The sequence below is a fragment of the Manis pentadactyla genome, chromosome 4 (assembly GCF_030020395.1).
Source record: "Manis pentadactyla isolate mManPen7 chromosome 4, mManPen7.hap1, whole genome shotgun sequence".
NCBI classification, from domain to species: domain Eukaryota; kingdom Metazoa; phylum Chordata; class Mammalia; order Pholidota; family Manidae; genus Manis; species Manis pentadactyla.
In genome coordinates, this window is record NC_080022.1 from 88,117,540 (window position 1) to 88,133,547 (window position 16,008).

Here is a 16,008-nt window from a genome sequence, read left to right on the forward strand (position 1 = left end):
TTATTCAGCATGTATTATTACATAAGATTTAATTTGAAAAAAAAAAAAGCCACTACTGTCAAAAATAGTGTGAAAATAACTGTCCTGGATGGTTTCTAAGAGCCTTTCCAACATTAACTTTTTATGATCTTAATCTAGGAAACAGATTCATTCATTTTTCACCATGGGAATCCTAAGGTATGAGCAATTATCTTGAATAATTATGGTACGGAAATGTCATAGACATTGTCCTTCTGTAAAACATGCCACTTCTGTAAAACGTGCTCCTCCCCTCAAAAAATTTGCAACCTGATTTCTCCATTCCAGTGAATCCTGTAATGCAAACATTCCTGGACTTTTTTCTCTTTTGGTCACCCAATGGAAGATTCGCTTGTGTTAGAATATTGATAAACCATGGTAAATTTTTGCATTTTTCAACCAACAGATTACCAGTCAGAAGATAAAGAAAATGAATTCACTTTAAACTTACAAGATAATTAGATGTCTTAAAAGAATCGTGCATAATTCTTGAAATTTGATTCTCTTCCATTAATAACAATAGAAAATAACCAAACTAATGTCTGAATACACAAAAAATATACATCTCAGAACCAAGGTGTGGAGTTTGAAATAAAACTCATTCATGAATTTCTTAGATTAGATTCATTTCCTGAAAGAGTTAATTTAACAATGATCTGTTGAAAACCATCAGCTACTTAAACATTAAGAATATTAGAATATTTGGCTCAGTAAATATTAAATAATGTAAACTTCTTTGCTTTGTAATTGTTTATTAATGATATATCATGCTTTCTTTATAAACCTCTTACATCTCCTGCCACACACATCATGCAGGTAAGGGGACCATCTCAGTAATGGAGCCGCAAAGGTACTGTAAGTGATTCAAGGGGGGTGAAACAGAAGCAGGTCAAAGTGTGCCTCACGTGCTTTGCAGTGCCCTAAGCACTGCGTGAAGCTGGCAATTTATGTCATTAACTTGATCTCATTCTATTCAGTTAATTACACATTAATTGATAGATTAATTATTAATAGTAACTGTAGACAAGTCTTTAAAATGGAGGGTTACTTTTCTTCTAGTATCTGGCTTTTTTTGATCCACTAGAGTAATACTGTGGTAAATACAAAAAAGATAAAAAGGTAAAGGGCTCCAAATACTAATTGTTTCTGTACTTTATTTGACAGCAGGGAAATTATTTTTCCAGGATATACTTTCTATTTGAATTTGTTAACTTCTATTTGAAAAACTTATGTTTTTATTTTTATTTAAAAGGTTTTAGAGTATTCTTAATTAAACCATGCCTGAAACTGTCAGAAAAGACTTTGTTATAATGTGGGAAGGGTTAAAAAGCCATTAATTTTAGGCAAATGAGGACTATAGTAGTTAGACTTGTGAAAGGAAAACAATACAGGGAGATGATTCTATCAAGTGAATTTTCTATTCATGTTTCTAAGCTCAAAGATCTTTTTGGCAGGCTTTACATTGCTGAGGTCTTTTATTCATTTATGTTCGAAAGAGGCTGGTTTCTCTGAATGCATTGCAAAAAGTCACAGGCATTGAATTCCAAGGAAGAACCTGCTGTAATAAAATTAGATGGGATAGAATATATTCTGTAGCATCCTCTGTAAGAAAAATTTTGAAGATTTTGTGGACATACAAAGAAGTAAAATAAGAAACAAAACATATTTCCTTAATAATCCTTCAAAAACTCAGGTTAATATAATCAAGTTAAAGCTTTACATTCATTCTTAAGAATTTAATGAGGTTAGTATTTCCTTTTACAGCTAATATCTCATAGTCCATTTATTTTTTGGTGTAACTTTCAAGTTTTCATAAAGAAATATCCATGACTAAAGTTACCACATAAATGTTGTATCACTAAAGCTAGCCTGTAAATAAAGAAGCAAAATCTCAGACTTTGCAGTTGATAAAATAAAACCCCTGGTTTAATGCACTTACTTCCCAAGATGTCCAAACCCACCCGAGTGACTTACTAAGGTATCTGGTGTCGACAGCCTCGTGGTATTCAGTCCTACCAACGATGGGAGAGTTTGGGACATCCAGGTTGAGATCATTGCCATGGTACTGAGCACAGCGCCAAGCTTCAGCAGTGGGGGACTCATTGCTGTGGAGCTAATGAGTTTTCATAGCGACTGATTAAAATCCCGGTGCTGGGCTGGCAGCGGGAGGCGTGACTGCAGCACACTACATCTACAGCATGAAAAGAGATCAACTTCCCCAGCTCTGATCACCAGGGAAAGCTCACAGAACCTGTTTCCCTCACCCTTATGGGAAGTGCCCTGCCCTTCCCTTTCCTCCCTTTCCAGACACTTCACAGGATCATCCAATGAAATATTCTTGGTAGGGCTTTGTTGGTAATTGTTAGAGCAGAGGTTGAAGGGAGGAGGAAACTTAGGCTTTTCCTGAACCACTATAGTCAGTTACCATCAACAGAGCCCATTTCCTCTGGGGTTTCTGTGAGTATAATCAGCTGCCCTTTATTCTTCATAAAAATACACCTTTAAATGGAGGTCTGCTAAAGTGTACATTCAAACTACCAAACTTAATACCTACAGATTTCTCCAGGTATGGACAGCATGCTTTTAGGCAGAGCATAAAAACAGGCTGTCAGAATTTCCAAGATGATCAGATATTGGGAGTAAGAGATTATTTTTTTAAACAGTGACCTAAAATTAGCATTGTTGCCTCTAAAAAAATTGTCAAAGATTAATAGCTACAGCCTGTGGAGGACATTACACTAGGCACATTCCCTGTGAATAGAAAAGGCCGGCTTGCAGATGAGTTTCTGTTATAGAAATTTCATGTCTTTCCACTTTTGCTTTTAAGAATGTGAACTTTAGAGTTGTTCAGGCACATGGCAAACCCAGTTAACTCTGTTTTCACCTTGTGAGGAATGACAACACTACCAGAAATCTATGTCATGAGAGAACATATGACTTACTTAGCAAGATCACAGGGCTTGGATTCAGAAAGTCTGAGGGTGTAGTGCTCATACTCTTCGAGCTGGTTGGGTGACTGCCACGGATTTAAAATTCCTTGTTTTAGTTTTTTTTTCTGAAATATATGAGGATTGGACTGGATATTCTCCAGGGCCCCTTCCAGCTTTAAAATTCAATGATCTGTTTATTAGAGTTCAATTGACAAATGTTATATTGAATTTGGAGCTTGTGGGTAATTTTATTATATTCTTTTTATAAATATTACAAATTATCCACATCCATACCTCAGGTCCCAAATGGAATAAATCAGAGGCCATTGTCTTGTGTAATATATGTGGTTTAAAATAAAAACATAGAGGGAAGACATAAAAGGAAATATGACTGAATAAAAAATTAAATGAAAAAGAATCTGGTATAAGAAGGAAAAAATATTATTTTGATTCCTTAAGAGAATTCTGGAATTGTTTGTATCGGGAATTTTCAGCCAAAGATATATTTTTTTCTTAAACAATTTTGACAGGAGAAATAAAATGTTTTTAATAAAATTGAAAAAGATACATATTTATAGAGGCGTGTGTGCCCTTTATTCTCCAAAACAGCTTTAAACTGGGGTGAATACTAAAAGACTCCTTAAGTCTTCCTTGCATTTATTACCTAGGAATCCAGGCTATTTTTTTTCTTCATTTACATCCAGATAAGCTGACTTATTTTTTAACCACAGTGCCCAGAAAATCAAAATTACTTATTTTTGTTTTTCCAAAATCCTATCATATGAGAAACCAGTAGTGATAAAAGCACAATAGTTTGTCTGTTAAATTTAGCATTAAATAACAGAGTGTTCGTAGAAAGGATTGGGATTTTACATTAGTATTACAATGTGGCGATAGCAAAAAGCAAAGTGGATTTACAAATCTAATTGTTTGAAAAATGCACCTGGAACTCTACCTGACTTTAATAAAGGAGGGGAATGTCTTTTCAAGAGCTTAATTTTCAAAATTGAAAACTTAATGTACATGAAATTACTGGATAATTTAAGATACAACGTGACAGGTAGTAATTATACTTACTAAAGAACATCAGTCAACAAAATAATAGCATCTTTAGAAGAATATAGGATTGACTATCAGGGGAAACCAGTGCTCTTATTTGCAAATTAAGAAGAAAGGAAGAAATAAAAACACAACGCAAATGGAATGCTTGTTGCAATTTCCTAGAGATGCAAATAACTACGCTAAAGAGCAAAAAGAACAATAGCGAAAGTTTATGATTCAATGATGTTTATGAACAACATAAGATCTATAATATGTTTTTACAACAGGTTCAAATGGCACACATTGAAATAGAAAAGCTCAAATTATAATGATGATTAGATTTGGGAAATACTTTGCTGTGCTCTCAATCTAGTGAAGTGATCGTTATAATTTCCATTTAGATGTTGAGTTCTAGTTTGCAGGTGGGTGAGGTAATTATTTTATGTAGAAGTAACAGCCTATGTTCAGGACATGATACCCAGTGGTTTCAGAAGTTCCACAAGAATAGTGTGAATGGTGATGGAGTAAGTGGCAAGAAATGAGGCTGGAAATACTAGGAGTGACCAGTTCGCAGGGTTCAGGATCACGAAAGATGTTTGGACATCATCTTGTATGTAATTCGAAAATTTTAAGCAAAGCATTGAAGTCATTAGTTTTATCCCTCAAGTGAATTATTACTTTGGCATTTTTATGATGCAGATAGAAATGAGTAGGGGTTGTGGGAATAGCAAAGCATTTCAGAGACAGGAAGGTCACCTAAGGGCTTATTCAAAGTTTAGGCAAGAGATTATGAGCTGTTGGAATAAGAAACTGTCAGTGGAGTTCACAAGAATGGATTCCATAAAGATGTGAGGTAAAGTTGACAGGACTTAGTGACTGCATAGATGTAAGAAGTGAGGGAGAGGAAGTTACCTGGGGGAATTTCCAGGTTTGGGATTTGATGGGTGGATATTGTTCATTAGGATAAGAAATGTAGTTAGAACTATGACTTTGCGAAAAGAGAGTTCATTGTTACATACTGGATGTGAGTTGCCTGTGGTAGAGAGCTTCCCTGGGTGGTAAAGTATCCACAAATGGAATTCACAAAACAGTAAATTTCACTGGAGCACATGACCTTAATAGCCTAGTAAAAATATGTCATATATAGGTGAAAAAAATGGTTAATTTAGGAACACACAGTCTTAACCAATTTTTATCTAGACTTAAATTCAAGATAATCTATAGACTTAATTACCTATACATAATTATCTATACTTTTCTTTAAAACATAAAACAACTTTTACCAATAGTAAATAATGAAAATATTACTAAATCTACTAGTCTAACAGAAAAATGACCTGACTACACACTTATTTTCTTTTAAGAATCTCAATGTGAATCAATAATTATAAAACCTACAACAGCGCATTATTGCTCACAGAATGCTGAAAGATATTGATTGATATATTTACTCATTAGATTTTTTATGGTAGCCTATCTTTTTGTTACCTTGACAGCATTTCATAATAAACCTATATAATAAATAATAAGCAAATATTGACCAAGAAAGACTTATAGGTGTTCTTATATAATATTGGCATGTTCTGTCATTGGAATTTTATTTTTTCCTTGATTTGGGGCATTAAATTTAACAGTGCTTTAATGCTCAATGCTCTTTCTACCTTGGGGGCTTTTTCTGTGGTAGGTATGAGTGGGTTTCTGGGGAACCCAACTTAGATAGTTACAAAACAGTCAAACACATGAATAGACTTGTTTGCCACATAAAATAATGGTAGAAAGCCAAAAAATTTGGCTTTAGGCAAAATGGGAGGAGTCTGAGATCATTTGTTAAACAATAGAAAATTTAAGAAGGAATAGTCTGTGTGCTCTTTATTTTTATAAGTTAAAACATTCAAACTTTGTGGATAGTTTGAGGAAGAGAGAAAAGTGGCACATTAGATGTAATTGTAAAGACACAGCTGTAGGGGGTGAATAAATTATTGATGGAAAAGGAGCAGCAGCAGGGGGAGGAGAGAAAGAGGAGAGGGAAGGGCGTGTAGCAGTTGGGTAGAAACCTGAAAGGTGAATTGTATTGATTGGCTAAAAGCACAATTAAACCAAAGTGACCTCGAGAAAAGACAAAGTGAACTCTTGATAGCAAGTTAAGTTGGCAGCGTAGTAAGCACGGCATCACATAGGAGAAGGCACACACAGTGCTTTTGTGCCGAAATCGCTCTGGGGATGCTGTGTCCTCTGGATGCAGGTGTAGTATGTGAATGATCAGGTCAATAAACAGCTCCACTTAGGAGTCCACATTTTCTCATCTGTAAAATAGGGATAAATTTACCTTTGCGGAGGGATTATTTGAAAGGTTGATGAGAGAATATTTTTGAAAGTACCTATAGCATGTCAGGTACTCTGTAAATGGCTGTCTTATCTTGATAAGAAATGTCACAGCTGAGACAGGGCCAGAAAATGTAGATCAGTTTAAGGAACTAGACCTGAAAAGGTAGAAAGTTTTGTGTCTTTGCAAGGGGTAGCTGAGTTGGACTTGGAGTACGTGCCGACTTTCCACTCAGTCACAGAGGATGAAGAGAATAATACAGCTTTGCTGAGTGACACATCTCTCTGGGTTTCTGGAGCTCATAATCCAACTCAAAGTACAGAAAAGGGACCATTGTTCTTGCTTCCTCCTTCATTGAGATGTGGGGAAGTTGGGGTTCCTATGGCCAGGATCCCCACCAAACTTAAGCCACTTGATGATGTAACTGGTCTGTTGCTAGGCTACTGCTTCCACACCCATAGGCAAAAGCTATTATTGTGCTATATAGAGAGCTCGGCCCAGTGCTCTGGGGTGGAGGCAGAGACACTAGTGCGTGACCTACCGTCCGGAGAACAAGTCGGGTAATAAACCCTTTTGCCTCAAGAACATTCTAATGTCATTTCTTTGGTCACACTGAATCCATAGTGAACTTCCCCAGGGCTGAAACCCATTGGCAAGACAGATGTCAAAGCAATTACATGAGAATTTGTATGAAGTCTCACTACTGTATCTACCTACCCATCTCACTTGTACTCATATATTCTACCTTTTCTCCTAGTGCCACAGATACAACCTAGGTAAGGTTGATTTCCTCCCCAGTGCACTAGAGCAATACCTTCCAGACTCTCATACATAAGGGTTACCTGGGAAGCTTCTCAGGAGCCAGAGCTCTAAGACCCATCCTGAGCACAAGCCCTATGCTGACTTACTAGCTCTAGCACAGGGACAAATAATTTGCATTTCTGACAAATCTCCCAGCTGATGTGTATGCTGCTATTTTTGGACTATCTTTTGAGTAGACTACACTAGATCACATCTGCCTCATGCACTCAAAGACAACTCTCTGTTCTTTCTTCTCTTTCTGGCATCTAATCTCCCCTCTTTAATAGATCATTCCCAGCAGGATACATACACTACTTGATATCTCTAATTTTACATAAAAAAAAAAACCAATATTTTCTTGTTTGTATTTTCTCTCCATTTACTATTTCTACTTTTATAGCATACCTTCTTGAAAGCATTGTCAATATTCACCATATTCAATTGTCTCCCTAATCAAATTTTTGTCCATACTTTCTCTGCTCCACCAATAATTTTATCAAGGCTACTTACTAATGACCCCACATTACTAAATCAAGCAGACAAGTCTCAGACCTGAAGTTTCTTGACATATGAGCAGCATTCATCAGATTTAGTTTCTCCTACTTGAAATAATTTATTCACTTATCTTTGAGAAACCACACTCACCAAGTTTTCCTTCCACTTTCTGACCTGTCTTTCTCAATCTCTTTTGTTAGTTCTTCCTCATCTATATGCTAATGACTCCCAAATTCATTTCTTCCACTCAGACCTCTCTTATCAATGCAGACCTGCATATCCAATTATCTACTTGACATGTCCACTTGGGTGTTTAATAGACATCTTAAATTGAACATGTTAAAAAATGATCTCATGATATGCTTTCCCCATCTTCAGCAAAGAAAACAAAACTCAAAAGCCCAAAAAAGTAAAAAAGAAACCACATACATGCAGATATTCCTATAGTCTTTCCCATTTTAAATCATGGCTCAGTAGGTCAGGCCAAAAAGTTAAGTTTCAGTCTTAACTTTTTCTTATTAAACATCTCTTTTTAATTACATCAGCAGGTCTTTTAGTTTCTAATTTCAAAATATATCCTGTATCCCACCATTTTATAACATGTCTGCTACTACTGTGCTGTTCCAAATCACCATCACCTTTCATCAGCTTTGTTGCAAAAGCAATCGGTTATTGACTTATAATCATTTTAGTTCATTTTTAACTCCCCAAACCATAGTGATCCTGTTAAAATATAAGTCAGATTATGTTATTCCTCCACTTAAAACTCTTTGATGGTTCCCTTCAGTCATAGTGAAAGTCAGCATATTTAACATGAACTGTAATGTTCTGCATAATCTGGCCTCCACTTATCTCTCTGTTCTTATTTCTTATAGCTCTTTGTTCACTTCAGTGGAACCATGCTGGTTTCCTGGGTGTTTTGTTTAATGGTGTATTCTCAATGCCAAGGCAAGTGCCTAGCACATAGTAGGTTCTCAGAGAATATTTATTAAGGGAATAATAAATGAATATGTTACTGTTTTGTTTCTGACCTGCCCTCAGTTTAAAAAAGAGATCATTTTTCTTGTATGAAATTACAACAAAATTTATTTTTTTGCAAAATGAGCCAGTGTTACATATTGCACTTTGCATGTGTGTTTTTATGTGTGATGATGGACTGTTTTGATTCATTTTTTCATTGAAGTATAGTTGATATACAATATTATGTTCGTTTCAAATATACAACACAGTAATTCAACATTTACACACTTTATTAAATCATTATCCCAACTAGTGCAGTTACTTCCTGTCAGCATAGGAAGATGTTACAGAACCACTGACTATATTCTCCATGCTGTACTTCCATGCCTGTAACCAACTTATATTATGATTAACATGTGAGCCTCTTTAGATAATGGATTTATATGTTAAAAAAGGATAGTGTAAAACATTGAAACCTTGCACTTATTGTTAAGAATGCTTTTTCCTTCTAAATTTCAGATTTAGAATGCAAGCACTTTGAGCACTAAGTCTAAGTCAAGAACAACTGTCTCCAACTTTTTTTCTGTCATCTCTTGATAAGTCTTAAGTCACTGGAAACTTAAATAAATGTGGAAGCAATCTTTTCTTCCTTTTGCCTATGGCTAATGAAGTTTGTCTCTACAATGTAGGAAAGGTGGAAGAGACTATAGGATATGGAAAGAATGTGTTTAAATAAAATGAATTAGAGAAGATAAGAGATTTGTGTGTCCCTTCACACAACCCCCCTTCAATCGGCCTTGACTATCAGGGACCACTTGGTACACCTAGAATTCAGTACTTTGCCATTCTTGCCTTCAGGTTTCATGGTTGTTTTGAAAGTGTTCACTAATAAAATAATGAACTTGGAGTGAAAAACATTAGCAAAATTCTTTAAACAAGGGATGTCTGCTTTTTCATCTTTGCCTTCATCTGTGAAGCTGACTGATGCTCTGTAAGCCCAGGGGAATCCTCTGTTGGCAGCTGTTGTTTGCTACTTCAAAGAAAAATTGGATGTGCTGGGGAGGAATATGTTCAGGGCAAACTTTTTTCCCCTGACTTTCTACTCAGAATTGAAGAGGAAGGAAAATAGAAACCCAGGATAAGGCTGGAGGAAAAGAGGAAGTCCAGCAGTGTGACAGAAGGACCTCCAGCCTAAGGCAGAAGACTTAGCTTTTGCTTCAGTTTAGTCACCACCTTCTCTAGATGCTTCAACTGGGAAATTAAGATATTAAACTGAGTTTTCTGTATAACCTTTCAATAATACAAAACTCAGCTTCTGTCTTTGCAGTCCCACAAATACCTCTTCACTCTGCACGGACACTACTAGACTACTAGCGATGTGACTTCCCAGAGCCTTGGTTTTCCTGTGGATACATTGGGGATAATGAGAGAACCAAATTCCTTAGGCATTTGTGAGGATGAAATACACTTCTATATTTATAGCCCTTGTCACAGGCCCTGGCAAATAAGGAGCTCTCAATCATTGCTAGTCGTTACTATTCCAGTGCAAAAGAAGTTTATGTATTTTTTCCTCCTCTTTGTTTTAGAAAGAATACAAAGAAGGAATACCCTAGGATGGATCTAAAACATGCCCATTCCACAGACCAGCCTTGAGGAGCTGCCTATTTAAGCCTGTCTAGCCAGTACTGTCCTAAGAGTTTTACTTGTATGAACTTAATTCTCACACAAAACCCTATGTATGAGATTGTTATTGTTACTATAACCAGTTTATTGATGAGAAACTGAGAGTTTAAGTAATCTAAGGTCACACAGTAAATAGCAAGGCCAATATTTGAATCCGAACAGTCACATGCTAAGTGTGCTCTGAATTACTATGTTCACACATACAAGCACACACAATGCTGGATAACAATATCATAGGAACTATCTCAAATTTTGTCTTTTCTAAATAATTGGAATTGTTTTGGGGAAACATTACAGTTTAGTCATTGGCATGCTCTATGTAAATGGATGCTTAAAGCTGAGCACAAAAATTGAAAGTAAGATGTCTTCACTTCCTGCATTTATCTCTGAATGTGACAGAGCAAGACCCTCACTGGGGAGACACTGACACTCAGGTAAAGGTGTAGCCCCTGCTTCATTTTCACTGGAATCTATTTTCAGATTTTTGTAATTCACTCAACTCACTAGGGCAGACTGAAGTGTTAAATGATTGCCAAAAGCTTTCCTGAAAGAAATGGTTTAGGAAGAGAAATCTCAAAGAGGCTGGGAAATTGCCTGGTGATTAGAAAGAAGACTGTTTCAGTTGTAGCATGAAAGAATAAAATTGGATCTTCAAATGTGCAATTTTCTGAAAAGTTGTTGTAAGTTGTTTCATAGAGCTTATCTCTTTCATGAAATTTGGCATGTATGTTGAGCAGAAACCAGAAATCTGGTGGTAGTAAATGAGCCCAAACATCAAAGTATGAAAGAAGATTACATTTTGTAGCCTGTTTTTTTTTTAACAAATTTACATAAATAGCAGGAGCCCTGTAGAATTAATTTTTGTGTAGCAGCATTCGCTATATTGTTTGTTAGCATTGTCCCTTCATGAGTATGTGTAGTCAACGTAGTTTTCTGATTTGAAAGCTCCAGGCATACAAACATAAAAAGAAATTTCTAAAGATCTGGACTTGTGAAACAAGTCAGCATGTTTGTCATTAAGAGTTATGCAGTTTTATAAAGGGGGTCAGAACACTAAGGCCAGGTCATTTAAACAACTACCACAGAGATGAAACTGTACAAACTCATTACCTCATTCTCTTATCCTTTTTTATTTCAGTGCAGTTAAGAACTGTTAACCTTATAAAAACAGTTTTAGGAGGACATAAGTAACTTGACTAGAAATAGCCCCCTTTGTGAATATTCATCTAAAAGTGGTCCAGAGGGGTCCAGGGACATACAGAAGTATGTATTTGACAATGGATAAGGAAAGGAAAACTGTTGACAAAGATCTTGTTATTGAAATTAAAGAGATGATTTAAAAAAATATTTTTTGTTTTCTCTACATTTTCCAGCTTAATGATATATTTTTTGCTTTTTTTGGAAAAAACCTAAGCCCAAGTATATTACTGTCTCCTTGACTTTTAAAGGCATTAATATTAAGTGCAATCTTTTTGGGTCAGGAAATGTACTGTGCTGAGAAGTACAAAATTAATATGATACAGCCTCATCTTTTGAGTAAGTCATTATTCTGGGAATGTAACAGAATATAAACAATATGTATATTTGAACTGAATAGGTTAAATCTTATAAGTAAAGAGATACAGTGGAGTAAAAAGTACTGGTATTTTACATTTTGCCCTCTCTTCCAGTTAATAAAATAAAATCTTGATATACCTAACCCATAATATGGGGCCACTGAGTGTAAAGAGACTGAAAAGAAAATGAACATGCAATTTGTTTTGAAAACAACATCTTCCATGAAAAGGAGGGAAACAAATACAAATATCAGAACTCTTGAAAAACCTTACATTATCAGGAAAATAGTATTGAAAATACCATGCACACATCAACAAGAAGTAGTTTGAATTCTAATATTTATACATAATCTGAGTCATAAAGTATATAGCTAAAATATTACTTGTAGTATAGGGGCTTCTTGTCAGGTCTCTACAAAAAGCTATATAGATGATATAACAATTATAAATATCTATGCACCCAACACAGGAGCATATGTGAAACAGATACTAACAGAATTAAAGGAGGAAATAGAATGCAATGCATTCATTTTAGGAAGCTTCAACACACTACTCACTCCAAAGGACAGATCAAACAGACAGAAAATAAGTAAGGAGACAGGGGCACTGAACAACACATTCGAACAGGTGGACCTAACAGACATCAACAGAACTCTACACCCAAAAGCAGCAGGATACACATTCTTCTCAAGTGCACATGGAACATTCTCCAGAATAGACCACATACTAGGACACAAAAAGAGCCTCAGTATATTCACAAAGATTGAAATTGTACCAACCAACTTCTCAGATCAGAAAGGTATAAAACTAGAAATAAATTGTACAAAGAAAACAAAAAGGTTCACAAACACATGGAGGCTTAACAACATGCTCCTAAGTAATCACTGGATCAATGACAAAATAAAAACAGAGATCAAGCAATAAATGGAGACAAATGAAAACAGCAGTACAATGCCCCAGCTTCTGTGGGACACAGCAAAGGCAGTTCCAAGAGGAATGTATATAGCAATCCAGGCCTATTTAAAGGCGGAAGAACAATCCCAAATGAATAGTCTAAATTCACAATTATTGAAAATGGAAAAAGAAGAACAAGTGAGGCCCAAAGTCAGTAGAAGGAGGGACATAATAAAGGTAAGAGAAGAAATAAATAAAATTGAGAAGAATAAAACAATAGAAAAAATTAATAAAACTAAGAGCTGGTTCTTTGAGAAAATAAACAAAATAGATAAACCCCTCGCAAGACTTACCAAGAAAAAAAGAGAATCTGCACACATAAACAGAATCAGAAATGAGAAAGGAAAAATAAGTACAGACACCACAGAAATACAAAGAATTATTAGAGAATGCTATGAAAAATTATATGCTAACAAACTAGATAACCTAGAAGAAATGGACAACTTTCTAGAAAAATGCAACCTTCCAAGACTGATCCAGGAAGAAACAGAAAATCTGAACAGACCCATTACCAGGAATAAAATTGAATCAGTAATCAGAAAACTACCCAAGAACAAAATTCCCAGACCAGATGGATTCACTGCTGAATTTTATCAGACGTTTAGAGAAGACATAATACCCATTCTCCTTAAATTTTTCCAAAAAGTAGAAGAGGAGGGAATACTTCCAAACTCACTCTATGAAGCCAGCATCACTCTAATACCAAAAACAGGCAAAGACCCCACCAAAAAAGAAAACTACAGACCAATATCCTTGATGAACATAGATGCAAAAATACTCAACAAAATATTAGCAAACTGAATTCAAAAATACATCAAGAGGATCATACACCATGATCAAGTGGGATTCATTGCAGGGATGCAAGGATGGTACAACATTTGAAAATCCATCAACATCATCCACTATGTGAATAAAAAGGACAAAAATCACATGATCACCTCCATGGATGCTGAAAAAGCATCTGCCAATATTCAACACCCAGTCATGATAAAAACTCTCAACAAAATGGGTATAGAGGGCAAGTACCTCAAAATAATAAAGGCCATGTATGACAAACTCACAGCCAACATCATAGTTAACAGTGAGAAGCTGAAAGCTTTTCCTTTAAGATCAGGAACAAGACAAGGATGCCCACACTTTCCACTTTTATTCATCATAGCTCTAGAGGTCCTCACCACAGCCATCAGACAACACAAAGAAATAAAATGCATCCAGATTGGTAAGGTAGAAGTTAAACTGTCACTGTTTGCAGATGACATGATATTGTACATAAAAAACCCTTAAAGAATCCACTCCAAAACTACTAGTTCTAATATCTGAATTCAGCAAAGTTGCAGGATACAAAATTAATACACTGAAATCTGTTGCATTCCTATACACTAATGATGAACTAGCAGAAAGAGAAATTAGGAAAACAATTCTGTTCACAATTGCATCAAAAAGAATAAAAACCTAGGAATAAACCTAACTAAGGAAGTGAAAGACCTATACTCTGAAAACTACAAGACACTCATGAGATAAATTAAAGAAGATACTAAAAAATGGAAATACATCCCTTGCTCATGGATAGGAAGAATTAATATTGTCAAAATGGCCATCCTGTCTGAAGCAATGTACAGATTCAGTGCAATCTCTATCAAAATACAGACAGCATTCTTCAACAAACTGGAACAAGTAGTTCTAAAATTCATATGGAACCACAAAAGACCCCGATTAGCCGAAGCAATCCTGAGAAGGAAAAATAAAGCTGGGGGATTATGTTCCCCTACTTCAATCTCTACTACAAAGCCATAGTAATCAAGACAATTTGGTACTGGTACAAGAACAGACCCATAGGTCAGTGGAACAAAACAGCCCAGATACTAACCCAAGCATATATGATCAATTAATATAAATAAAGGACCACGGATATACAATGGGGAAATGACAGCCTCTTCAACAGCTGGTGCTGCCAAAACTGGACAGCTACATGTGAGAGAATAGAACTGGATTACTATCTAACTCCATACATGAAAGTAAACTCGAAATGGATCAAAGACCTGAATGTAAGTCATGAAACCATAAAACTCTTAGAAGAAAACATAGGCAAAACTCTCTTCAATATAAACATGAGCAACTTCTTCATGAACATATCTCCCCAGGCAAGGGAAACAAAAGCAAAAATGAACAAGTGGGTCTATAGCAAGCTGAAAAGCTTCTGTACAGCAAAGGACACCATCGGTAGAACAAAAAGACATCCTACAATATGGGAGAATATATTCATAAATTACATATCCGATAAAGGATTGACATCCAAAATATATAAAGAGCTCACATGCCTCAACAAACAAAAAGCAAATAATCCATTTAAAAAATGGGCAGAGGATCTGAACAGACACTTCTCTAAAGAAGAAATTCAGATGGCCAACAGACACATTAAAAGATGCTCCACATCACTAATCATCAGAGAAATTCAAATTAAAACCACAATGAGATAACACCAGTTAGGATGGCCAACATCCAAAAGACAAACAACAGTAAGTGCTGGCAAGGATGTGGAGAAAGGGGAACCCTCCTACACTGCTGGTGGGAATGTAAATTAGTTCAACCATTGTGGAAAGCAGTATGGAGGTTCCTCAAAATCTCAAAATAGAAATACCGTTTGACCCAGGAATTCCACTCCTAGGAATTTACCCTAAGAATGCAACAGCCCAGTTTGAAAAACACATATGCACCCCTATGTTTATTGCAGCACTATTTACAATAGTCAAGAAATGGAATGAACCTCAGTGTCCATCAGTCGACGAATGGATAAAGAAGAGGTGGTACATATACACAATGGAATATTACTCATCTATAAGGAAGAAACCAATCCTACCATTTGCAACTACATGGATGAAGCTAGAGGGTATTATGCTTAGTGAAATAAGCCAGGCGGAGAAAGAAAAGTACCAAATGATTTCACTCATCTGTGGCGTGAACAACAAAGTGAAAAGTGAAGGAACAAAACATCAGCAGACTCACAGACCCCAAGAATGGACTAACAGTTACCAAAGGGAAAAGGAGTGGGGAGCATGGGTGGGAAGGGAGGGATAAGAGAATTAAGGGGCATTATAATTTATTAACACACATAATATAGGGGGGGCCCAGGGAAGACAGTATATAGCACAGAGAGGACAAGTAGTGACTCTATATAGCATCTTACTGTGCTTGATGGACAGTGACTGAAATGGGGTATGTGGTGGGGATTTGGTAGTAGGGCAAATGT

General features: G+C 35.9%; 1 protein-coding gene across 2 annotated transcripts in view; it reads right to left on the bottom strand.

Moving 5' to 3' along the window:
* The window catches only part of OLFM3 (olfactomedin 3), a 170,844-nt gene that overhangs the window by 38,987 nt on the left and 115,849 nt on the right, over nucleotides 1-16,008 (bottom strand). Inside the window, exon 1 of one of the 2 annotated variants that reach the window (XM_036879054.2) lies at nucleotides 1,993-2,229. The exons of the other annotated variant lie outside the window; for it this stretch is intronic. Coding sequence (XP_036734949.1) covers nucleotides 1,993-2,121 — 129 coding nt within the window. The 5' untranslated portion in view covers nucleotides 2,122-2,229. Of the gene's footprint in view, nucleotides 1-1,992; nucleotides 2,230-16,008 lie in introns of those variants that run through there. 2 annotated transcript variants of the gene reach the window in all.